Source organism: Haliotis cracherodii, unplaced genomic scaffold (assembly GCF_022045235.1).
Source record: "Haliotis cracherodii isolate W230 unplaced genomic scaffold, xgHalCrac1.p SCAF_9, whole genome shotgun sequence".
Taxonomy (NCBI): Eukaryota; Metazoa; Mollusca; class Gastropoda; order Lepetellida; family Haliotidae; genus Haliotis; species Haliotis cracherodii.
The window spans coordinates 9,941,193-9,968,455 of record NW_027266343.1 but is presented as its reverse complement, the minus strand read 5'-3'; the positions used below and the strand labels follow the sequence as shown (position 1 = coordinate 9,968,455).

General features: G+C 41.9%; 1 protein-coding gene across 1 annotated transcript; it reads left to right on the top strand.

Annotated features, from left to right (window-relative positions):
- The first annotated feature begins 759 nt into the window (after positions 1-759).
- LOC139451711 (salivary peroxidase/catechol oxidase-like) lies at positions 760-26,806 on the top strand. Its single transcript, XM_071233030.1, has 14 exons — positions 760-833; positions 7,383-7,605; positions 8,905-9,034; positions 9,832-10,031; positions 11,791-11,991; positions 13,583-13,634; positions 15,889-15,995; positions 16,223-16,324; positions 17,914-18,009; positions 18,710-18,870; positions 20,283-20,836; positions 21,405-21,574; positions 22,567-22,666; positions 26,389-26,806. Exons 2-14 carry the CDS (start codon positions 7,395-7,397, stop codon positions 26,804-26,806), a joined length of 2,502 nt encoding a protein of 833 aa, XP_071089131.1. The 5' UTR covers positions 760-833; positions 7,383-7,394.
- Positions 26,807-27,263: the final 457 nt, after the last annotated feature.

Here is a 27,263-nt window from a genome sequence, read left to right as displayed (position 1 = left end):
CGTAAAGATCCTGGCTAGAATAGATCTTCAGCAACCCATGCTTGCCGTAAAAGGTGACTATGCTTGTCGTAAGAGGCGACTAACGGGACCGGGTGGTCAGGCTCGCTGACTTGTGTTGATGCATGTCTACGTATCTCAATTGCTCGGATCGATGTTCATGATATCAATCACCAAATTGTCTTGTCCAGATTCGATATTTACAGACCGACGTCACACAGCTGGAATACTGCTAAATGCGTTAAACAACAACCAAACAAACCATCCATTTCAGAGTGTCATATTTGTAGATGACAAGGAAGATAAAACAATCAACGAGAAACATTTTTAGGAAACAGAAATCAATATCCGTTAGTGGGATATCACATCCACCAGAAAATACACAGATTGTTTAAGCCATAAGCCAGGCACAGTCCCCGAACGGGCATTCTCCTCCATCGCTTCAAGTTCTTCTGTATCTCAAGATCTATTATTCGGTTCGTGTCCTTCTTGTATGAGGACGGAAATGTACGTTTGCACACTGCGTCGACACACATATGTTGCTTTTCAAAGCGGCGTTTACATATATTACAAGTGTATATATGCCTTGTCCTCCATCGGCCCCACCTCTTGCTACATCCAGGTCAACGTCAGCTTCAGAACTCTCGCGTTGTTTGTTCAACAGTCATTCACTACTAATAATATATTACGTTCAATATACACGTCCAAATCGTGCTGGCAATATTAGCAGGTTAAATATATATATGTGTGTAACTCACTGGAAGTGTGGGAAAGTGATGCACAGACCGAGGTGACGATCGGGATCTGGTATTAAACACTTGCTAGTCAAGCTGAAGGTAAGATTTACAATAGTACAAAGTACTTTAACATAAATAGTCGTACATTTAAAACGGGGTTTCCGGATCAGTATAGTTATAGTTTTTTTGTTGTTCAACGCCGCAATCAGCAATATTCAAGCTATATGACGGCGGTCGGGTAGCCTAGTAAGTAAGTAAGGATAAGAATTTATGGATGAACAACTTCTTTATTACAATTAAGAGCGACGTTTCGGTGTAGGTTCTAACACCGTTATCAAGCAAGTGATTACAGAGTGCAGTAAGCAAGTATATATACACGTCGGAGGCAATGTTTATACAGTAGGGTAGATATACTGGAGTAGCGAAGCCTGCTGTGTAATTCTTATAAAGAAGTTGTTCATCCATAAATTCTTATCCTTACTTAGTACTCCAACTTCTAAATGCCTATCAAAGAAGGGTAGCCTAGTGTTTAAAGCGTTCGCTCGTCACGCTGAAGACCCGGGTTCGATTCCCTACATGGGTGCAATGTGTGAAGCCCATTTCTGGTGTTCCTCCACCTTGATATTGCTTGAATATTGCTAAAAGCGGCGTAAATCCATACTCACTCACTCACTCTTCTTGTTTAATGTGCAGTTCAACTTCATGTCAAATATTCCTTTACGTTTCTGATCTGTGTCCACATGTATCAAACTTCGATGTTTGTATCATCTGTGTTCACCAATTTTCTATACTTCGTACTGCTGTGGAGACCTACATACCATAAAGACTTACATATTATATACTTAAATGTTCGTATTTTTAGCGATAAATTAAATATTTAATTGCTGACTTTGGGTCGTTTAATACAATTTGTTTCGCTGAAACATTGCTAAGTGAAGATTTTCAAAGCACTGATATACAAATCCCTCTTTTTCTATCACCATTTAGAAAAGAGAGAAAAGAACACGTGGTGGCGGGAATCCAATATTACAGTCGAGGGAAATCGCTTTCTGTTCACGTAATTCGTCATGCACAGGACATTTAGCGAAATTCCTGCTTATTCATTATTCAAAATACCCTTTGAGACCGAAGGCCGAAAGAAATATGCAGTGTTCATACAGTTTCATCGTTTTTTCGATTGATACCTAAATAATGTTTTAATTTGAAGTTTACACGATATGATATACAGCTTTTCCACTGGACGAGAGATGGGTCACATGACCGCGAAATTGACGATCTTAAGTGTATGAACGACATAATTTGACGTTCATACGTTTTCCACGAGACTGTGTTCTTTAAATGACGTAAACACTGACGGACTACTTCCACATTCCTGGGGAAACCCCTTGGAATTCCCTAGCACGAAAACATACATAAGCATTCTTTCTGATCATTTATAACCTTTATTCTTGGTCTCAGCGTTTCAGTATACTTTGAGAAATGTCCGAGAGCGTGACTGCATGATTGTTCACGAATATCCTCGCTACGGCCCATCCTAATGAACAAATGAAGAAATGCACATCTAAACTATCGTAGTATCGACTCTATCCGTGTCTAGGCTGACATTGACCGTCTCCAGCAATCTATGAATTTACCTTTATTTGTGTCTGTTTGACGCATCTTTAATCACCTTTCAAGCTCCGACGTTCATACAGTTTGGCCCTCACTCTATGAAGGTTCATACTCAAATAATTTTTTAATTTGAAGTTTACACGATATACGACTTTTCCATTGGACGAGAGGTCGGTCACATGATCGCGAAATTGACGTTCATAAGTGTATGAACGACACAATTTGGCGTTCATTCGTTTTTCACGAGACCGTGTTCTTGAAATGACGTAAACACTGACGGACTACTTCCACATTCTTGGGGAAACCACTGGGAATTCCCTAGCACGAAAACATACATAAGAGCTTTCTGATCATTTAGAACCTTTATTCTTGGTCCCAGCGTTTCAGTATACTTTGAGAAATGTCCGAGAGCGTGACTGCATGATTGTTCACGAATATCCTCGCTACGGCCCATCCTAATGAACAAATGAAGAAATGCACATCTAAACTATCGTAGTATCGACTCGATCCGTGCCTACGCTGACATTGACCGTCTCCAGCAATCTATGAATTTACCTTTGTGTCTGTTTTACGCATCTTTATTCACCTTTCAATGATCGGCCAGTTGATCAATGATGACTAACACATGTAACCGCCAAAGGTTCATCAACAACTTCGGAAATCTCTCCCGTCACGTTTATCGTGTCGGCCATTTTGAAGTCTTGTACTTGATGTAAATGTATTACGACGCGCTGTCATTGTGACTGACTTACTGAGGCAGTTCTTCACAGACCTTTTTCATCTAATGAGGATATGATTTGAACACATGTGCTGCGTAAGATATTTCTGGAGAGCAAGTTGTGCATCCATACGCCCATGTCACCTCTCTATTTGAGGAACTATTTTACTCCGCGATATAGTTGGTTGTTGTATGGCTGTCAGTGTAAACATGAAGTCACATGTACTAAATAAAATTGTGTTTAGAGGTAAGAAATTGTGATAAAAAAATTATAAGAATTGACCTTCACTTTGTGTGAGTTCATTGGAGTATGAACCAAGCTTCGACGTGCATACAGTTTGGCCCTCACTCTATGAAGGTTCATACTCCAATGAACTCACACAAAGTGAAGGTCAATTCTTAAATGACCTCACACCAAGTGGAGATCAATTCTTAAATGAACCGCAAAAAATCCACAGCCATTCGGTTGTTCGAATTATACCTTAATGAACCGAAAATTCCACAGTCAATCCTAAAATAAAGCGCTTAAATAATGCTATATTTAGAACTTGCCGAGCTTGAGGCGATGTGCATACAGGTTAAATTTAAAACTCACAATTACTTAATTGATATTTTTTATCGTGCTAATAAAAGCGTCTTTTGTTGGAGTGAGTGAGGTTTTACGCCGCTTTTAGCAATATTCCAGCAATATCACGACGGGGGACACCAGAAATGGGCTTCACATATTGTACCCATTTCGGGAATCGAACCCGGGGCTTCTGCGTGACGAGAGAACGCTTTAACCACTAGGCTACCCGACCGCTCCTCTTTTGTTGGAACTTAATTGATGAGTCAATAGGCAATGCAGATGATCTTAATGTGTTTACTGTTGTTTACTGTTGTTAAACTTCAAGAATTTGTACCCCAATATCACACATTAAAGAGAAAAATACTATCCTTTGGCAGATGTAGATGGTATATATGAAGGTATTAATGTGATAGACTCCTATGGTCTATTTCATCTGAAAATATTAACACTATGACTGAAGATTTGACTTGTAAACTTAAAGATATATACCGAATAAGAGTGTCACTTTAAATATAAAGGATCCTCTGTGGATAAATAATTAGATACGCTCTATTATAAGGAAACGTAATCGTATTCACAAAATAGCTAAACATCGCAATCAACCCTCAGAATAGGTAAAAGTTAGACTGTTAAGGAATAAAGTAATATCTGTCAGAATAGCCAAAAGAACTCATAAATTAAAGAAAATATAATTATATAGCATATATATCCCACATGGTACTAAGATCTGGTTGCGACTAGTCAGGAAATATGTCATTTCCGCCAATTGTATCAAATAACAGTTTGTATGCCATTGATGATATGGACGATATTAGCAATGTCCTAAATGGATTCTTTGTCGATCAATCAATAGTACGAAACATCGATTCTGACCTGCCATTCATTGAACAGTAAAAATTCGATGAGTTATTACTCTCTGTGATTTGAAATCTAGAAGAACTTTGTGATATTCTTCTTGATATGACTGAGGCAACAGGGCCTGATGGTACAGGTAACAAGTTACTTAAATTAACAACGACTTGTCTAGCTTCAATTCCTGACTTAACTTTTAACTTTTCCCTTAAAAATATAACTTTTCCGTCTGTTTGGACACACGTATCTATAAAATCCTTAAAAAGGTGATGTACATGAATGCTCAAACTATAGACCTGGATCGCTTACAGGTTGCTTAGCTAAACGTTTTGAAAAGTGTATATTCAAAGAAGTAATTTATTTATTCACTTCTTCAAGGAAAACGACTAATTTACAATCAGGATACATGTCATGTGACTCCACATCATATTAATACATATATGATGTTATTGCAGGCGCATAAGGCGAAGGCAAAGAAATTAGAGCCATTTTTTTGCGATGGAGTGAGTGAGTGAGTGAGTATGGTTTTACGCCGCTTTTAGCAATATTCCAGCAATATCACGGCGGGGGACACCAGAAATGGGCTTCACACATTGTACCCATGTCGGGATTCGAACCCGGGTTTTCGGCGTGACGAGCGAACGCTTTAACCACTAGGCTACCCGACCGCCCCTTTTGCGATGGAAGCAAACCATTTGCTAGAGTATGGCATAAAGGTATTATATATAAACTCAATGCTTACGTCATCAAAGGTCATCAACGAAATTATTAGACAAATTAGTCCAATGATAATGATAAATTGTGTAAGGAATTTTTTAGACCAACAAGAAAAACACTTGAGATTATGTACAATCATTGTTATTTGAGAATTTACATTTGAACTCACTGAGAACTGCTTGTGGGACAGTTCGTGGTACCAGCCATGCCAAATTTTATAACGAAACAAATCTTTAATGTGTAAAAGAAGGAAGACACTGTTTTAAATTGATTAATGTACATTTTACAAACTGAAAAACGGTATTTCACCTGCATATCTCAATCATCTTATTCCATGTCAAGTCTCTGATAACAGCAATTATAACCCTAGAAACAACCCTCTAATTAATAACTAAACACGCAATTAAATGTGGAATCCAGATCTAAGGCAAAATTAATCATTTCTTCCGGATACGATTAACCTATCTACCTGGCGAAGCAACCAACGCTCGCTTATTAAAAAAATTTAAAGTCCTTATTAATTCATCGTTCTGATATAATTATCAATAACAAAAGACTTAGGCTTAGAATCTAGATTAGGCCAAATTGTCCACTGCCGCTTCGGGCTCGGCAACAGCGACCTAAACGCTGATAATTGTCTGCGTCTTGTATCAGCGGTTCGAGACTGGACTTGTATTATTTTGAAGATGAAATCCACTTTTTCTTTACCTGTCAAACATACGACATTATCAGAAACACCAGTATGTATTTGTACACACATGGCAATAGTTATACACTATTCTGTATGTAACCAGCTGTTGTTAAGTAATTACCTGGAGAGGTATTTACATGAGTCCGCGTCATACCAAAGACGTTAAAAGATGGTACTTGTTGTTACCCTGTCTGGCGCCCGGCATTAAGGGGTTAAAACATGGACTGGTCGGCTCGGAGTCAGTATACTGTGTCTGAGTCGGGTATTCATGTTAAACTGCGGCATGGTATCTCAGTGAGCCAGCACTATAAATCGGCATCAGTCCGGACAAGTACGAGCAGCCATACACACACACACACACACACACACACACACACACGTGCATGCACGTCGCTATATAAGTGAAATAATCTTGGACGCGACGTTAATCCCCATTTCACCTCACCTCACATGAGTCAACCCATCTAGATTTCTTTTGAAACAAAAAATTGTTAAAACGATGTGCAACATGAAACTGACTCTCTGCTAGGGCGTTCACAGCAACCGTTCAATCAGCTTATGAATCATTAACAAACACACCTTATAAATCATCCCTTTAAGTGTCATTGCAACTATGTACTCCCAGCAACAGATAGTCTATTGAAGTTATTTATATGAACACCTTTTCAAGTATACACGAATACACTATATGACGTCATGTAGGACAATAATGTGGATTCTCCTTGAAAATGAAATAGGGTTCTGCCCATCAAAGCAAATACCACTATCACGATTGATGTTAAAAAAAGTTTTCACACACAAGTCTTGTACATGCAAGTGTTTGATCTCCTAATATAATCACTGGTATATTCCAGTGTTTTTCGCATGTGTCGAGATACTTGACGTATAGCTATGCGTAATAACTGAACTTTTACTTTATGAAGTTGCGACAGAGCTCTCAGCTACTTAAATACATACCAATGACTTATTTGTAACAGTGAGTGAGTAAGTTGGGTTTAACGCCGCTTGTTAACAGTATTACAGTTATATCACGGCGTGTCAGCTTAATGTGGGAGGAAAGCCCGAAGTGATGCAGGTCTCAGACGTTTACCACTTCGGTGAAACCCACGAGCACGGTAATGGTGCTGACAAATCTAGAAACATAATCGGGGCGAACCGGGATTCGAACCCACAATCATATGTTTCTGGCGCGCTCAAAAGACGCAACTCTGCTCAGCGAAATGCTTGCAGTAAGAGGCGACTATGCTTGTGGTAAAGAGACGACTAACGGGATCGGGCGGTCAAGCTTGCTGACTTGTTGGATGTATGTCATTGTATCCAAATTGCATGGGTCGATGTTCATGATGTCAATCACTTGATTGTCTTGTCCTAGCTCGATTATTTACAGACCACTGTCATATAGCTGGAATATTGCTAAGTGTGGCGTTAAACTAACAAACAAACTAAAATATGCCAAATCTATATGTATGTTTCTATTCCGTGTCTTCGTAGGTGTCTTCAACAATGCTGCTGACAATGTTGCCACAGTTGATGTTGCTGCAGCTGGCACTACTGCTGGCTACATGTCAAGTTTCACCAGCGGTGTCCAGTGCTGTTCAGAACAGACCAGACGGGTTGCCCGATTTCACTGTGGCTCAGCAGAAGATGATATTATCTCGGGCCGAAATGCGACTTCGGGAAGAGCTCAGAGAGGAGGACAACTTCAGATCATTCGGTACACTTAAAAAGTTGAAACAGCCTTTAGTTGGACTGAGGCTTCGGTTCTAAAACTGAAAGACATGTTATATATGATAACGGTATTTTGTTTTGCTTTTTTTGCGGTTGGTCTCTGTTCAGCCAGCAGTAAACGGGTACCCGGTAGGTTGAGATGTACGGCCATACGGCCATACGGGCAACTTGGATCACAGGTTGTTTACTGCCAAGGAAGATGGAAATCCACACTGGTCCGTTGGTTGTGGTAATAGTGTCATGCGGGTTAACAATAAACGCACACCTCGTTTGAGGTCTTGGACCGCCTCCGTGGTCTAGTGGTAGAGCGTCTGCCCGGAGAGCGGAAGGTCCGGGATTCGATCCCCGGCCGCGTCATACCAAAAGACGTTAAAAGATTGTACTTGTTGTTACCCTGTCTGGCGCTCGGCATTAAGGGGCTAAAACAATGACTGGTCGGCTTGGAGTCAGTACACTGTGTCTGAGTGGGGTATTCATTTTAAACTGCGGCATGGTATCTCAGTGTGCTATCACTATAAATCGGCATCATTCCGGACTAGTACAAGCAGCCACACACACACGTGCATGCACGTCGCTATATAAGTGCAATAATCTTGGACGCGACGTTAAACCCCATTTCACCTCACCTCACCTTTGGGGTCATGGGTTCTATAGCATCTGTTTAATGTTTAGATATATGCTGAGCAATATTCCGGCAGCTCCAGCCTTTGGTGTTTATATTTCACAACTTTTGAGATGCAATCGAGCAAGCTCTTTCTACCAAGATTCCTAAGAGCGTCATACGACTCTTGCTCAGAAGTTTTTGATCAAGGTTGCAACATTCGAGGCCCCAGTAAGGCTTTCAAAAAGTGATTCATAAACACATGCTCATGATAGAGTTAGAATCGTACAATCGTAGAATCTGCTTTTAGCAGATATTTCTTATGAATATGGGAAGGGATGTGTCGCTTTTGTCTATAATTTGTAGAACCCATAGAGAAAGTAGGACAAAAATAATGTTTAAAACTGAAGCTTGACTATAAACGAATAGATCACTACGTCTATTTATTCCTGATCCTTTTCAAAAGTTATTTTATGTAGACATGTTTATATTTTAAAACAGAAGCGAATCTCAGAATCGTCCTATTTCTTGGTTTGTTAGCGTCACACCCGTGCTCGTGGGTTTCACCAATGTTGTCAGCGTCTAAGACCTGCAACACCCAACTGGTATGCCGTAAAGGCTGAAATATTGTTCAAAGCGACATTAAACCCATCTCATACACAAACAAATTCATGACTATTCCAGACGTGGCAGTTTCCAAGCCAGGGTCAACCACCGACCAACATAACAAGTTCACATTTACGTCATCGAAGAGCGTTATGCGTGGAAGGGAACATCGACTGCACTTGCTACAAATACAGGAATTGGTAGAGGAGTAAGTTTGAGTTCATACCTGGTCATATTATCAGGACCCGTGAAGATCCGGGGTAGAATACAGTGTCTGAGTGGGGTATTCATGTTAAACTGCGGCATGGTATCTCAGTGACGTGCACTATAAACCGGCATCAGTCCGGACTTGTACAAGCAGCCACACACACGTACATGCACATCGCTATATAAATGCAATAATCTTGGACGCGACGCTAAACCCCATTTCACCCATCACATCCTGTTAACCCGTGAAGATCCCGGGTAGAATAGGTCTTCAGCAACTCATGCTTGCCGGAAAAGGCGACTATGCTTGTCGTGAGAGACGACTAACGGGATCGGGTGGTCAAGCTCGCTGACTTGGTTGATGCATGTCATCGATCCCAATTGCTCGGATAGATGCTCATGATATTAACCACTTGATTGTCTGGTCCAGACTCGATTATTTACAGACCGCCGTCATATAGCTGAAATATTGCTGAGTGCGACGTTAAACAACAAACCAACCAACTAACCAAATCATATTGTCAGAATTAATTCCTTTTGAAATAAAATCGAAGTTATTTCTACCATCTACAAACAGGGAAACATTTCTGATACAAAGACATGTAAACATCCTCCCGAAATATCAGTAGGATAATATAAGCAAACTTACATATTTTTGTCATTTTGTTCTTGAGGGAAAGGAATAATCTATTCACAATTTCGACAATATTCATCTGCAGTCGTTACGGCTGATAATCTAATTTGCTGCTAAGATTCGGAATTATTGGTGGCTTTCATAACCCAGCATGTTTCTTCCAGGGGAAACGTACAAAAGACTGACATCCCGAGGCTGCTAGAAAAGGGTTTGGGTCCAGAGATTACATGCACAAGTAGTCTTCCGTGCAACAGTTCCAGCTCTTTCCGGACAGCTGACGGCAGCTGCAACAACCTCGAGCATCCCACGTGGGGAATGGCCACTACGCCGATGAGACGGTGGCTGGACCAGGAATACGATGACGGTATAGTGTATATTAAGTATAGCGAGACAAAGAGAACACGCCTGAGTATAGCTGCTTGTACTTGTACTAATGCTTGTTTTATAGAGCAAGCCCACTGAGATACTATGCTGCAGTTTTACCTTAGATATCCCAATCAGAAAAGTGACTCCGAGCTCTTGTATCTTCACCAGCACTGACTGTAGTTCATGTAAAACCAAGATTTATCATAGTCTGTCGTCTAAAAATTAAATCAAAATGGTTTAACAAACGCTGCACGAAAAAAAACAATTGTAAACTGTGTGGCGCCAATATTCCATGACCTTGCAATGGGTATTATAAATTAGGATAGCTTTGGTTTGCATCGAATGTCTCATTGTTGTTTGTGTGTAACGCAGAGAGTAAGATAAAAAGTCGCATTTTCAACTTCCAAGAGTGCAGTTCTGTTACATCTGGGATGATTTCATGTCCACATTGACTGTTAATTGTCATATATCGCACATTCACGGGCTAAACCACTGGTTGCTTTCATGCGTGCCTTTCCATCGCCTTTAATTTTGCGCTTTTCATTTGTTATCAGTCATTTTCCAGTTTCATAACAGCACCCAATCAGTGTGACATAGGAATAAACAACATGAGGAGCTTAGAGCCAAATGGGGCCAAAATGCACTTTGGCCCTTTTTGCATATTTTTGCATAAATAACATCTGTGAGTTCTTGTCTACTTGAAGAAAAAATATTGCATGTTTTCATTGATCAGTTTCTGTAACATAGCTCCTTAATATTCTGCAAAAAGACCAAAATCAAGTTCCAAAAGGGCCAAAATCAAGTTCCAAAAGGGCCAAAATCAAGTTCCAAAAGGGCCAAAGTCACTTTGCTAGATTTTGGCCCTTTTAGCTCTCATTTCCGGGTATGGTTTAGACTGGTTGTTAAGGATATTTTGAAAGTTAGAACACAATATTATTTTGTTTCAACTATTTCAACAAACTTGGAATTAGTTTAAATCATTTAAAGGACTTTCAATGGTATGTATTTGTACTTTCAGTAGTAGTTTATCAATCCCACATGTTAAATCCCTGCAAATGCCTGAGGGTAAAAAAGGGCCAAAATACAGACATTTGCTCTTTCCACACTTACACAAATTAAAAACGCAAGTTTATTTCCTTTTTTGAATGTTTTTAATAACAACATTTATAGGTCTGCTGTGAAAATATGTTAAAGTTTAGGAATTTATCGGTCAATACAAAATGTTCCTTAGCAGGCATAAGGTTATGGTTTTCATTGGGTTTTTTTTCAAAACAGATTCCACATGACATTGGCCCTTATGGCTCTCAGCTCTTCACATATTCTTTTACTGTTAATCACATTGTCAACAAACTCAGACCTACTGACGCTTGATGGCATATATTTATATTTGACACCCTACATGCCTAGGGACCTTCAATAATGACACTGAGTATATTAAAACAAGTATGCTGTCTGTTTTCAGTCATAGCATAACTTTTTGTTGGAAAGAACGTTGGGATGTATTGATGTATTTGGGTACTGTTTTGTCCCGTGCTTAACGTTGTTCATTTGTTGAAATAATAATGTATATGACGGAGCCTCTAAATAGCCAAGTCTGGACCAAACAATTCTTTTGGGTGTATCCAGGTTGTGTAAACTGTGGTATACAACAATCAGTGAAGTGTCTGTTCCAGTTGCAAGTACACTTGTTGCAAGGACAGTCGTGTTATTCTGTTGTCAGTTTTTGTGGAACTGAATCCCACCCTTGCATACCTCAGGAATATCGTCTCCAAGAGAAGAAGCAACTGCAGGAGGGGTCTTGCCCAGTGCCCGCCTGGTCAGCACGACTGTCCACATCCCGTCAACAAACGCTGACCGCCACGCCTCCTACACCCACATGTTGATGCAGTGGGGTCAGTTCCTGGATCACGACATCACCAGCACGCCAACACAGCAGCTCGAAGTGTCGGAGGACGATGGTACGAGTCTGTGGTAGTATAGGAAGAGAGGATACTTGTAGGATGCTATGCTAGCACAGGGAGAGGGAATATGGTAGGATTAGATACTGGCGTAGGGTGAGAGGATAATGGTACTCCATGGTAGCAAAGAGAGAGAGAAGAGAGAAGAGAGAGAGAGAGTAGGATACTATCTATACTGGCGTAGAGAGAGAGTGAGAGAGGGGGAGTATGATTCTATCTATACTGGCGTAGAGAGTGAGAGAGTGAGAGAGAGAGGGAATAGGAATATATACTGGCGTAGGGTGAGAGGATAATGGTACTCCATGGAAGCAGAGAGGGAGAAAAGAGAGAGGATACTTCACATGCTTATATCGGCGTAGAGAGAGAGGGGGGGAGAGGGAGTAGGATTCTATCTATACTGGCATAGAGAGAGCAAGAGGGAGAGAGAGAGAGAGGGAGAGAGGGTAGGATTCTATCTATACTGGCAGAGAGAGAGAGAGAGAGAGAGAGAGAGAGAGAGAGAGAGAGAGAGAGTAGGATTCTATCTATGCTGGCATAGAGAGAGAGGACAATGGTAAGAATTCATGTTAGCGTAGGGTGTTAGGAAAATGGTAGTATTCTGTGCCAGAGAGAGGATATAGTGGGATGCTATGTTTGGATGGGGATAACGGGCAATGGTGGGATCCAGTGCTGGCATGTATGCAGAGAGTGGTTTCCAGTTAAACTAAGTACTTGATGCAACGTATCCAAATTATCGAACATATGTTGAAATTTGTAACCATGTGGTTCACGTGCGTGCACGATACTACCAAATGTTAAAGAATGGCATTTTCTATTATAGTACAAAACAGTATTCCATACAAGACGCAAAAAAAATGGAACCAAATAGTTGTGCCGCTGACAGCTAAATTGCTTTTGTTTCTGTAAACAAGGAAGTAACCACATTCGCAGTATTATGACGTCATAAACATTACCAGCTCTAGTCTCTGATCGCCTTGCCGTTAGGACGACTTTGCGACTAACGGGATCGGGTGGTCAGGCTCGCTGACTTGGTTGAAGCTTGTCATCGATCCCAATTGAGTGGATCGGTGCTCATGATATCAATTACTGGATTGGCTGTTCCAGACTCGATTAATTACAGACCGGCGTTATATAGCTGGAATATTTCTGAGTGCGGCGTAAAACAACAAACCAACCAACTTTTATCGCCCGCCTGTGCACAAGTACAGTGTACCTTGGGATGCCGATTTTCGTACCTTTCGGACCCAAATCCTCACACGCACACACGCACTGACACACACACACACACACGCACGCACACACACGCGCACGCAAACACGTACACACATACCGAGTCAAATCTTAGCTGTTTTATTTGGAAATGTTTTAATACTTGAATGGTTAAAAAATGCTTAATGGTTAAAAAAAAGTGAAAAACAAAATTGCACAAATGAAACATATAATAATTATAAATACCTCCACCCGGCATCTTTTAGACCATAATTAATTAATTTGGCATGGATACAACCATGTTTCCAGATGTCCTACATAGCCACATTCTTTCCTTCACGAATGCGTTACAAAACATTGACAGTTTTGCTCTATTTTGTAGGGCTAACTACAAGTGCAGCGACACCCGATTGCTGCGCGTCCTCACAGACAAGGTACAAATATGTCTGGATAAATTAAAGTAAAAAAAACCCTTTTCAATATTCACAAGAATACTCTACTAAAATCGTTCCCTGTCCGGAGCTCGACAATACGGGCTAAACAGGACTGGTCGGCTCGGAGTCAGAAAACTGGTCCGAGTTGGGTATCCCTGTTAAACTGCGGCATGGTATCGCAATGGGCTGGCAGTATAAATCGACTTTAGTCCGGACTAGTACAAGCAGCCAGACGTAGGTACACTCATACACACACACGTGCATGCACGTCGTTATATGAGCGCAATAATCTTGAACGCGACGTTATACTCCATTTCACCTCACCTTTGCCAACAGCAGTGACCACAGCACAAACCACATCATAAAGATGTGTTAATGAATCACTATAAAATAGGACAGCCTCCGTGGTCCAGTGGTAGAGCGTCCGCCCAGAGAGCGGAAGGTCCGGGGTTCGATCCCCGCCCGCAAAAGACGTTAAAAGATGGTACTTGTTGTTACCCTGTCTGGCGCTCGGCATTGAGGCGCTAAAAAAGGACTGGTCGGCTCGGAGTCAGTATACTGTGTCTGAGTGGGATATTCATGTTAACTTGGTATCTCAGTGAACTAGCACTATAAATCGGCATCAGTCCGGACTAGTACAAGCAGCCACACAAACACACACACGTACATGCACGTCGCTATATAAGTGCAATAATCCTGTATGCGACGTTAAACCCCATTTCACCTCACCTCTATGAGCCAGGTGTTCCCCAAACGTTGAGCGTATCCTGCCCCATCAGTGGTTCCCCGTCGCCCGATACGTCAAGGAAACATGGCCCTATGCCTGCCTTGTCATAGAGCTAAGACACAGTTAAGTCTTTGTCATAGATTCTGTCGTCTAGTCGTCTGTCAGTATAGATATTCACGTACGACTAACATCTATGTTCGGACTCCTTGACGGAGAATCAAATCTAAGCCATTTTTACTCTGTACGGTAGATCATTGTCAGATGTCCTCACCGTAAGGGTCAAAAGGGAGGTCAGAGCTTGCGTTTGTACACGTGTCGCGATCCTATCCCTAATTGTACACGTGTCTGAACAGTACAGTGTACACCCTGGCTAAGATGAAATATGATGATGATGATGATGATGATGATGATTGATGATGATGATGATGATGATGATGATGTCTGCCGTGAAGAAGTGGGTGGGTGCGGTAGCAATACTTCAGCAATATCATGGCAGAGGTCTTAGGAATTACGAATCACACTTTTCAACTATGTGAAAAATCGAACCCTGTATTATATCCTGACGAAACTGTCGTGTCCTGACGAAACTATCAGATATCCAATATCCACTTCAGATATGCATTCAATATTCTTTTCTATTACCGACATGGGCACAATGTGTGAAGCCCATTTCTGGTGTCCCCCGCCGTGATATTGCTAAAAGCGGCGTAAAACCATACTCACGCACTCACTCACTCACTCAATACTTCTGTTTCTAAATACCCTCTGAACCAAGGTAGAAGTGATCCCAAAACGGATGACTTGCGTTTCCGTTCATGTGGTGTCTTTCTAGATACAGTCGCTGCTTTCTGTGTTTAACAATAGATTTAGGCTCATTGGGAGATGATTAGGACTCTGTAGGAGCGTAGGCGGTTACTCATGCTATCGACCACTGGTTTACATCGGACCGTCCCGATACTTCACATGTTTATTGTGTATTTAAGAAATAGACGACGAGTGAGAGTTGTTTATCGTTCAATAAAACACTGCAGGGAGAATAAACCATGCGGGGCGCAGCAGTGTTTTATCGTACGATAAACAACGACCACGAGCCGTTCATTTCTTTTATGAGACATCACTATTATGTTCGGCCTCTTTAAGGATGTTGATAAAATGGACAGGCTTTAAATATATTTACCCAAATTGTGATAATGATCACTCCCTGAATAGAATCCGACCTAGGAAATGTCGGATAAGTCCATTTTACGAACAGCAGGGTCATCGGGGCGAACCGGGATTCGAACCCACAATCATAGGTTTCTGGTGTATCCAGGAGAAGCAACTCTGCACAGCGCCTTAGACGACTGGGCCACCCAGGCCCTTCTACACAGGAGGAAACTAAATGACAATCGTACATTGCCGCGACGACGAGTTCGTGATGCATGTTCATACAATATTGTGTACAGCTAATATTTTATCACAGCAAATGTTGACATTTGTTGAACTGATGTTTCAAATTAGTTCAAGATCAGTGTTTTCTATTCACAGACCACAGTGCTTTTCAATTGAAATCCCGGAGAATGACCGACACTTCAGTGATAACTGTATGAATTTCGTGCGCTCTGTTCAAGTCGAAAACGCCAAGTGTCAAGCAGGTATGATCTTCCCTTAGACAGATTCGCGTACGTAGTCTAATTAAACACAGAATTTCGTGCGTATTCAGTGTCTCTATGTAAACGCAATGTGACAAAATCAATATCGAGTCTGCATGTTTACATAAAAGGTGAGATTGTTCCCAAGTGTTTATCTAAAGCTGTGATTATTGAGTATGGCAAGCCACGTAACATATGTGTGCACACTGTTTGCATGTTGGTCTTTACAGCTCCCGTAGAACAGCTGAACCAGATCACAGCCTACATAGACGCCTCACAGGTGTACGGGTCGTCACAGGAGGAACAGAACACGCTACGGACTTTTGTTGACGGTAGGGGAGACCTCGGGATTGCCGGGCCGACGCCCAACACAAATACATGAATGAATACAAAAGTAGGCCCTTTGATTGATAGTTACTCATTGCCGAAGACGGACCAACACTAATCTGTTGTAATGTCTATTCAGCGACTGCGTGAGTGCGTGATTGAGTGAGTATGGTTTTACGCCTCTTTTAGCAATATTCGGCGTGACGAGTGAACGCTTTAACCACTAGGCTACCCGACCGCTCCAATGTCTGTGCAGTGAATAAGTAGTGGTAACAGGTTGTTCTTGTATAACAAACACACTATACACTGAAGAAAAGGTACATAAATACCAGCTATAGGATAGTGAGTGGATGGTTTAAGTTCAGGCCGCTTTGAGCAATATTTCAGTTATAGCACAGCGTGTCATCATAATGTGTGAGGAAAGCCCGAATTGATGCAGTTCATAGGCGGCTACCACTGTGGTGACATCCATGAGCCGATGGTGCTGGCAAACGAAGAAACATAATCAAGGCGAATTTGGGATTCGAAACCATTACAAAATTTAATTCTTTCACTAAGTTAAAAATAACCACTCGCTTTCCCTACTGTGGTTTATTATAAGTAAAATCATTAACTCGAGATACCGTTAAACTGGTGTGACGTTAATGCTCTGGCAGATTTCGATCTGGTGTTCATCTTGTATGCTTACTTCAGGATACTACTTCATCCTTAATACTATCTCAATAAAGAAAACAGTTGGTAACATGATACGTTCACTGACACATGAAAATATCTTCTTAACTCCCCCACACTCCACACATTCGAAGTATCTATTTAGTTAGGTTTCTCGGGAGAATACAGCCAACGGATAAAAACGGTATATACTCAAATACATACACAACATACACACACATATAAGATTAAGTAAGGATAAGATATATGGATGAACAACCTCTTTATTACAATTAGGGGCGACGTTCGGTGTAGGTTTCCAACACCGTTGTCAAGCAAGTGATGTACAGAGTATGGTTGACAAGTATATATACCGGTAGGAGCCAATGTTTATACAGTAGAGTAGGTTTAAGATGCAGTTACACTGCCGGAGTGGAGAAGACTGTAAAACCTACTCAACTGTATAAACACTGACTCCTACCTGTATATATACTTGTATACTTGTATATATACAGGTGAATTTTTGTTACTCTTTTGAGTACATATTGAGCAGGCTTCTCCCCTCCAGTGTAACTATATCCAAATCTACTCTACTATAACTGGCTCCTACCTAAATACCTCTTAAAGAAGTTTCCATGACTAAGTTACAAGTAGATTGAATTCTCAACTGTTAACTTCTACTTAAGGGTGGCATCAGTAACACGGCACATTATATCAAGGTATAATGTGATTTCTGTCTTCATTGGACTCGTTGATTCGATACCTACTTGTTTATGTGTACAGGTAGTACCAAAAGCATATATTAAAGCTATGAAATCCTAGTAACAAACCTCACAATGACGGTTTATGTTTACGGTCGGTTGATTTTCATTCCATCGTTGTTGACAACCCGGATATTTAGGAAGATGTAACATATTTTCAAGTGTCTCATTTGTTTTTTCAGGAAAACTGAAAACAATTAACAGCCATTTGCCTAAAGATGAATCTGATGGAGATGAATGCACAACACCAAACAGCCCGAGCTATTGCTTCTTAGCAGGTAAATAAGTTATAGTATATATTCAATAAGGTAAGATAAGGTATTTACTTAATTACTTACTAACCAGGATGGACTGGGTTTTTTCTTTTCAGTAATGTTTAAATTTTACTGACTGGTTTTCCGCCTTGAGCATAGCGCACGGCGGGCGTTATTAATAGCGGTATTGCATAGCCTCTACTAGCGATGTGACTCGTGAAGGTCCGGGTTAGAATAGGTCTTCAGTAACCCGGGCTTGTCATAAGGAGGTGACCTTGCTTGTCATAAGATTCGACCAACGGCATTGGGTGGTCAGGCTCGCTGACTTGGTTGATGCATGTCATCGTATTCCAATTGCATTGATCAATGTTTATGATGTCACTCGATTATATTCAGACCGCCGTCATTTAGCTGGAATATTGCTGAGTGGGGCGTTAAGATACAACCAACCAACCAAACAAAACAAACAAAACCACCCCACCCCAGGAAATGGTATTGTGTGAGCATATTTATCCATTGGCCAGGGTAATATATAATGGCGGAGGGCTTTGGGCATCCTAGTGTGAAGAATCTAGTGTATTATTAATATACTCAATATATTTTATTGACACAGTCAATGTATTTCAGTGGCATTTACCAGACTGACTCTAATACCTGACCCTGATAAAATACCGTGTCGTTAATGAACCCGGTGAACCCAAATACCGTGGTGCCTGACTTGCAGGTGACCATCGAGTGAATGAGAACCCCACTCTACAGAGCATGCACACCATCTTCATGAGAGAACACAACCGTATAGCAGGGAAGCTGAAGCAACTGAACTGTCAGTGGGGGGATGAGAGAATCTTCCAGGAAGCCAGGAGGATCGTTGGCGCCATGATGCAGGTAACAAATATTACGATTAATGTTATAAACCACGATTTATGATGAATTCTGTGCTCACTAAAGTTTACAAAGGCTCTTCACCGAGGCTGTTCAGAAATTGGAGATAAGATCGAAGTGAATTTGGTTAAAAGCCGCTTCACACAGTATTTCACGGTATGTTATAGCATTTGTCTGATTGCCGCACTTTCCAAATCGGGATCGTTGATGCAGAGTGAAAATCTCACTCCAAAACATTAGTCAATATGTTTCTTGGAAACATACTACTGTTTGTTTGTTTGTTATTTAACGCCGCACTCAGCAATATTCCAGCTATAACATATCTTTATGATTAATAGGCATACACATGTACAGATACAAATAGGCATATACATGTATATATTTCATTTACTTAGCAAGGACTATTCTATTTGTATTGAGGGGATGCCCACACATTGTTATGGACAGTGCGAATAGAGGAACGTAACATGCTTTTCACTTACGAAGCGAGTTTCAATCTGACTGTGGTTGGCTCAGAGTTGTTCGTAGGGTCGGAGAACAGATGCATTGTTGAGTCAGAGCAGTGGATATTTTTAGTATGGGTATTCACATCGGGCAAGACCCGTGAAGATTCGGGGTAGAATAGGTCTTCAGCAACCCATGCTTGCCGTAAAAGGCGACTATGCTTGTCGTAAAAGGCGACTAACGGGATCGGGTGGTCAGGCTCGCTGACTTGGTTTACACATGTCATCGGTCCCAATTGCGTGGATCGATGCTCATGACATTAATCACTGGATTGTCTGGTCTAGACTATTTACAGACCGTTATCATATAGCTGAAATATTGCTGAGTGCGGCGTTAAACAACATACCAACCAACTACCAACATCGTGCAAAGGAAACTGACCTGGTGCATGATGTCATTCCTTTTCTTGCACATGACGTTTCAGGACATTGACGTTTTCGTATTTGTCGAGCGTGTTTAAACTTTCCTTCAAAAAACGATGTCAAAATGTCCCCCTGACCTGTATGCTAATCTGATCTTAACAACACTATAAAATACCCTTAATTAGATAACCAGGCTCAACTGAGGTCTTCTTGGGGTTAAATATAAAAATATCTATCTTATAATTGTTGGATTGCCAAATGCCATGGCTGCATAGTTACTGCTAAAATGTGTATCAGAAACAGTATATTTCCCGAGTAAGGGTCCGATCTCCATTCAGACTACAGGACACATGTTTGTTTCCAAGAAATATTTCCAGAAGTTGTAACTGTTCCTTATAATTACTAACACAGCTCCAAAAGTGTACCCTTTTAAAGCCCAACTAGATGTTTCCTTGTGCCTTAGAACATTAACAATTGTTTCGAAAAAATATTCCATGAACAGTTTTGTCAGACAAACATGAACCCTTGTTTCCACATGGTCGTTCTTAGGTAATCACATACGACGAGTATCTGCCTATAATTCTCGGCAAGGAGGAAATGCATAAATATGGTTTGACACTTGGATCAGGCTTTGCTTACGCCAACGTCTACAACACAACAACAGATGCCAGCATCAGGTCCGCCTTCGCTACGGCAGCTTTCAGAATGGGACACTCCATGATTCGAAGCTTCATCAATAGCTTCAGTCCATCCTACACCAACCTCGGTAAGGATAAATTAAGTGAGAGTTTCGGCAACACGACCCTTATTCTTAATGTCACCAACAGAAAGGTGGATCATTATATCAGGGGACTAGCTATGGACGACATGCAGGATTCGGACTACAAGCTATCGCAGGAGATCACCGACAACCTGTTTGCTGACAGCAATGGGAATAGCATGGACTTGGCTGCTCTCAACATCCAGAGAGGAAGAGACCACGGACTTCCGTCTTACACCAAGTGGAGGAAGTACTGTAACATTCCAGAAGCTACGCCATTCTCTGGATTAGCCTACACAACCCACACGGCAAAGGCTGCTGGTCACCTGAAAGACGTTTACGGGTGAGTAGGGGTACATGGAGTGTGAGTGGGTTGGGGAGAAGGTAAGTGAGCTGGATTAAACGCATCTTTGAACACGAGCCCAACTTGAATTTGATCAAGCCGTTTAAGCTTTATGTGGGATGAAATTCGGACGAAGGTCATTGACGTTAACCACTTTGACTAAACCCGGTAGCACTGGATATGGGCTTACAGACTTCTTGAGGCGCCTTTGACCACCTGTGTATCCAAAACAACATAGTCAATCACTTACTACGCAATACTCTGCTTGATCTGAATGTTTACTTCTGGTGACCAGGATTAGAACACGTCCCCAACACTCTTGCTTGCTATGGCTTGCCGTAAGAAGGCTAAATTTCTGACTGTGTGTCATCGTACCCTGACGGCACACGAAGTCACAATATCAACCATCACCTGGAATATTGTTGGAGAGTCAACATAGTGTTATGTTGGAATGGTAATTATAATGCTTCTGTGAAACTCCAGCGAGGATATCAGTTGGACCTTTAAAGAGTGAGAAATACTCATTGTATCAACTAGCTGGCCATTAATTTTCTATTACTCTCCCCAGACATATTGACGACATCGACCTATTCCCAGGGGCTCTGTCGGAGAAGCCAGTGCCCGGAGGAATGGTTGGACCGACATTCACCTGTCTCCTGGCGAAGCAGTTCCAGGCCCTGAAGGAAGGAGACCGATTCTGGTTTGAAGAGGACAACGCAAATGTCAAATTCACGCAATGTAAGTTGTTGCACAAACCCAGGGAATGTGTTTTGATCCTGATAGATATGTGTCTATGTTTCCGCGAAATGCCTCATACTGTACAGTGTGTTTTCTACTCCGGAGCATTGTGACATATTTACATCGACTCACTTAAGAACCCAATTACACTCTCCTCTACAATATGCCACGCTCTGCACTCAACTCTCCTCTACACTATGCCACCCTCTGCACTCAACACTCCTCTACAATATGCCACCCTCTGCACTCAACTCTCCTCTACACTATGCCACCCTCTGCACTCAACTCTCCTCTACAATATGCCACCCTCTGCACTCAACTCTCCTCTACAATATGCCACCCTCTGCACTCAACTCTCCTCTACAATATGCCACCCTCTGCACCCAACACTCCTCTACAATATGTCACCCTCTGCTCTCAACTCTCCTCTACAATATGCCACCCTCTGCTCTCAACTCCCCTCTACAATATGCCACCATCTGCACTCAACACTCCTCTACAATATGCCACCCTCTGCATCCAACACTCCTCTACAATATGCCTCCCTCTGCACTCAACTCTCCTCTACAATATGCCACCCTCTGCACTCAACTCTCCTCTACAATATGCCATGCTCTGCGCCCAACTCTCCTCTACAATATGCCACCCTCTGCACCCAACAGTCCTCTACAATATGTCACCCTCTGCTCTCAACTCTCCTCTACAATATGCCACCCTCTGCACTCAACTCTCCTCTACAATATGCCACCCTCTGCTCTCAACTCTCCTCTACAGTATGCCACCATCTGTACGCAACACTCCTCTACAATATGCCCCCCTTTGCACCCAACTCTCCTCTACAATATGCCCCCCTTTGCACCCAACTCTCCTCTACAATATGCCTCCCTCTGCACTCAACTCTCCTCTACAATATGCCACCCTCTGCACTCATGATCAACTCCCTTCTACAAATCAGACAGATTTTTGCTGACGAATGTTCTCAATGTGTGCAGACCAGCTGAATGAGATCCGGAAAGCGAGTCTGTCAAGGGTAGTGTGCGACAATACGGACACCTACAAGATTCAAAAGAACGCTTTCATCAAAGGATCTCCGTAAGCATACTAGTTCATTAGTTTAACTTCAACATTATAAGGGGAATCATATTCAAACAAGGTACCCCTGTTGTAAGGTTGATTGAGGGAGGGAGTGAGTATTGTTAAACGCAACATAATTTCACGACGTATCAGCTTGATGTGGGTAAAAAGCTTGACGCGATGCAGGTCTAGCTTTGAGTCCATCCTTTATGACGATCTATCTAGTGACAAAAGGGGGCACGAGTGGCCCAGTCGTCTATGACACCTCAATTCGCTGTGCAGAGTTGCGTCCATTTGGTACGCCAGAAACCCGAGATTGTGTGTTCGAATCCTGTTTCGCCCCGATTATGTTTCTAGGTTTGTCAGCACCATACCCGTGCTTGTGGGTTTCATCAAAGATATAAACGTCTGAGACCTGCATCACTTCGGGCTTTCCTCCCACATTAAGCTGACACGGTAAACCGAACTCACCCACTCACCCACTCTAATGATAAAACATATAGTTTTCACCGAGCCGGAGGCTACAGAAATGTCAACAAACGCATTGGTAAATCCAATTTCATTTTGTCCTAAAGGGATGCAACTCCATACAACACATTTACTTTCAAACGCTCAGTCAACTGAATAACACAGTGAAGTTGACAGGTTAAGTTGACTCAAGCGTAATAAAATGCTCAATGACTTCACACCTAAGAGATGGGTATCACAAATTGGGACAATTATGTCTTTCTTACAAAGTAAAAGCTGTTACATTTCCCCACTGGAACACATCGATGCAGTATTATGATACAACATTGTTTTTACAGTTGGGGTAGAATAGGTCTTCAGGAACCCATACTTGCCGTAAAAGGTAACTTGGTTGATGCATGTCATCGATCCCATTTGTTTGGATCGATGCTCATGATATTAACCACTGGATTGTCTGGTCCAGACTCGATTATTTACAGACCGCTGTCATATAGCTGGAATATTACTGAGTGCGGCGTTAAACTACAAACAAACAAACAAACAAAAACAATTTTGTGTACAGTTGCGTGTACTGTAATGAATCTGACATCTCTGCGCTATTCAAACGCTCTTTGTGACATCTGCGGTCTAAATTAAGGGATGTTCCCGTGGGTTTACTGTTATTAATTCATTTTACATATTCATGAGATATGTGTCAACAATATGTGGCTGGAGATGCTATTAATACCGAATGGGTGGATAAACAAATTTTACGACGCTTTTATCAAAATTCTAGTCACATCACGACTGTGCAAGAAAAATGGGTTTCACTCATTGCATACATTTGGGTAATGAAACGCTGGATTCTGCAACACACGATTTCACGATGAGGAGGCCCACTGTGGCAGAAGCTTCCCCATACAGCATTACACACACGTTGCAAGTTCACACTTTTGTGGACGAGTGTTTATATATTTAATAATTTTTAAAAGACAGGAGGTGAGACTATGTTTGTCATTGATCTACTCACTCTGTCAGTTGAACAGCAGTGATCAGAGCCTTCAGTGTCACAATGGTCTGCAAACCATTGATATGCAGTTTTATTTCATTGATATTACCAAGGAGATATCGCTTGATCTGACCCATTCAATATCTCTGGACAAGCATAGTAACTGAAGACCAATTCTACACCGGATCTCATATGGTTATTTGATAAAGGAAGATGCTGGATAATTAATGATTCACCCTCACGAGTGTTCCGGCTAAGTACCCAGTGTTTCGTGCTTGCCATATTTTGGTTGATGAATATGAACTATTACCTTCTTGTTATGCCCATGAATCAGTTTGAGTGAAACTGTAAGAGACTAGATTGTTAATACCTGTAATAGGTCTGATGATAGCGTTCGAGTGGAGGTGTTTCCGCTCATTCATTAAGGTCTTTGAGAGGCATTTAGAGGTTGGAGTACTAGGTGAGGATTGGGTATATGGATGAACAACCGCTTTAATACAAATTTCTTTAATGCACATTCGGAGCGACGTTTCGATGTAGGGTCCAGCAATTGTTTGATAACAGTGTCAGAACCTACACTCAAATGTCGCTCCTAATTTGGATTAAAGAAGTTGTTCATCCTCACCTATCACTCATTCATTGCACATTATATAGGTGTATTTAAAGTATATCTGTTGTGAATAATGGTTGTAAGTATTTATGACTTACGCTTCAATCCACACTATAATCACAGCCATATCACGTCAGCCTGCAGTCAATATCGCCGACGTACACCAAAGCCAAATATTTCATCTTAGTGAAGGTTAACATGGCAAGCAGGTAACACTGGATACATCATCATCTTAGTGAAGGCTGACATGGCAAGCACAAAATACTGGGTACATCATCATCTTAGTGTAGGTTAACATGGCAAGCACGAACCACTGGGTACATTATCATCTTAGTGAAGGCTGACATGGCAAGCACGAACCACTGGGTACATTATCATCTTAGTGAAGGCTGACATGGCAAGCACGAACCACTGGGTACATTATTATCTTAGTGAAGGCTGACATGGCAAGCACGAACCACTGGGTACATTATCATCTTAGTGAAGGTTGACATGGCAAGCACGAAACACTGGGTACATTATCATCTTAGTGAAGGTTGACATGGCAAGCACGAAACACTGGGTACATTATCATCTTAGTGAAGGCTGACATGGCAAGCACGAAACACTGGGTACATTATCATCTTAGTGAAGGCTAACATGGCAAGCACGAACCACTGGGTACATTATCATCTTAGTGAAGGCTAACATAGCAAGCACGAAACACTGGGTACATTATCATCTTAGTGAAGGCTGACATGGCAAGCACGAAACACTGGGTACATTATCATCTTAGTGAAGTCTGACATGATGGAAAGCACGAAACACTGGGTACCTTATCTGTCCCAAAACACTCATTAGAGTGAATCATTAATTATCCAGCATCTTCCTTTATCAAATAACCACAGGAATTCCGGTGTAGAATTGGTCCCCAGTTACTATGCTTGTCGTAAGAGTCGACAGAGAGGGATTTGATGGTCAGGCTCGTTGACTTGGATGATCGTGTGTCCTCTTACCCTGTTAGTAGGGATCGTGCAGTGGCTTGATGCAGACCAGCTTTATTTAGGGACCTCGAGTAATGCTGCCTGTAACGTTATGTATGCACTCCTTTATTATTTCACCAAAAAGCACATCAAACTCCTTCGTTACCCTCATGGTATCATCTCTGCCACCTGTTGTCAAGTGGCCGTTGCAAGAAGAAACTGTCCCTCCCTAACCCCAAAGGAAGTAGCATTTACATTTTGGTGTGTATCTTTGGGAAGGCCATTCTAGTGAATTGGGAAAGGTTGACGACTGGCATAATTATAATTATCAGATGAATTTACGTTGGTAATGTCATCAGATTGGTTCGGGATTGCAGACAGTTGGAAAGCACCCTTACGTTCTTATTAATGATAGTTGAAATGAAATAGAATTTTGAGTTGATAAACAAAAACTAAAACAAACAAACACAACAAATCAGCAGGGCAAGAGCATTCAACGTCATTACTTGCCTGGCGATTGCGAGTCCAACTTATGTTTGGTTGTAGGCCGCTCGGGAGCTGTCACTGGCGACAGCAATGGTATAGAGAGCTACACGAACGGACGACCATGGAGAGTCACATGAAGAACAATAGCTCAAAACTGTAATGAAAAATAGGGGCACGAATCCATGTGTTTTTCTCAGTTGCTAATTGTGGACTTTTTTTGTTCAAGTGTGTGGTGCAGCACCCTGGACGAGATTAACCTGACACACTGGAGGGAGACCCAGCCCCTGGGTTTGTGGACGACCTGGCAGACATGGAGCGGATGTGACGGAGGCCAACAGACGAGGACCCGCTCCTGTTCCACCTGCAGCTGTATTGGGCAGAGTGCTGAGAAGAAGTCGTGCAATCTGAATCCGTGTGATGAAGGAAGCTGGGGTCCATGGAGTGAGTGCCGCAGAGGAAAACGGTCACGACACTGTTCTTGCACAAACGGGTGTTCGCGGAGGCGGCGTTCATCGAATCAGGTGGATCACGAAGACGAAGCTGCTGCTATGTTTGCGCATCCTCTGTTTGGCGAGGAGGAGAGTATGACGGTCACTGCCTGTCTGTGTTCTGGTCTTGCCACTCAGGACATGGCATGTGTTTAGATGACCGTGATGATCATCATGAACTCCACGAACGTTCCGCATTGAGACTCCCAGCATACACGAAGCATCAAATAAAACGTCAAATATATCAATCTAGTTTTTTATCAATGTTAAGCCCCGCCAGGCTATATCAAAGGGGGACGAGGCCCGCCATGCTGTATTAAAGTGTGTGTGTGTGTGGGGGGGGGGGGGGGGGGGGGGGGGGGGGGGGACTATATTAAAGGGGGACGAGACCCGTCAGGCTTTATTAAAGGAAGACAAGTGTCGGCAAATTGGCAGTCCCAGCAAATTTGACTCAGAAACTTTAACACACGTGTCTTTGTCTGCTTGTTGAAAAACGCGTGGTGTATATTAATTTAGCAGTTTTTAGCAGATAATCCCAATTACCGTAGATACGTACTAGCTTCCTTCATGTTGTAAACTACAATGTCTAGAACAAGGCAGAAATTGGGACCAG

Coding starts and splice junctions, on each gene's coding strand:
- LOC139451711 (XM_071233030.1), top strand. CDS start 7,395: ATGCTGCTGACAATGTTGCCACAGTTGATGTTGCTGCAGCTGGCACTA. Junction 11,992..13,582: donor CGAAGTGTCGGAGGACGATG/GTACGAGTCTGT, acceptor TCTATTTTGTAG/GGCTAACTACAAGTGCAGCG. Junction 21,575..22,566: donor AAATGTCAAATTCACGCAAT/GTAAGTTGTTGC, acceptor CAATGTGTGCAG/ACCAGCTGAATGAGATCCGG.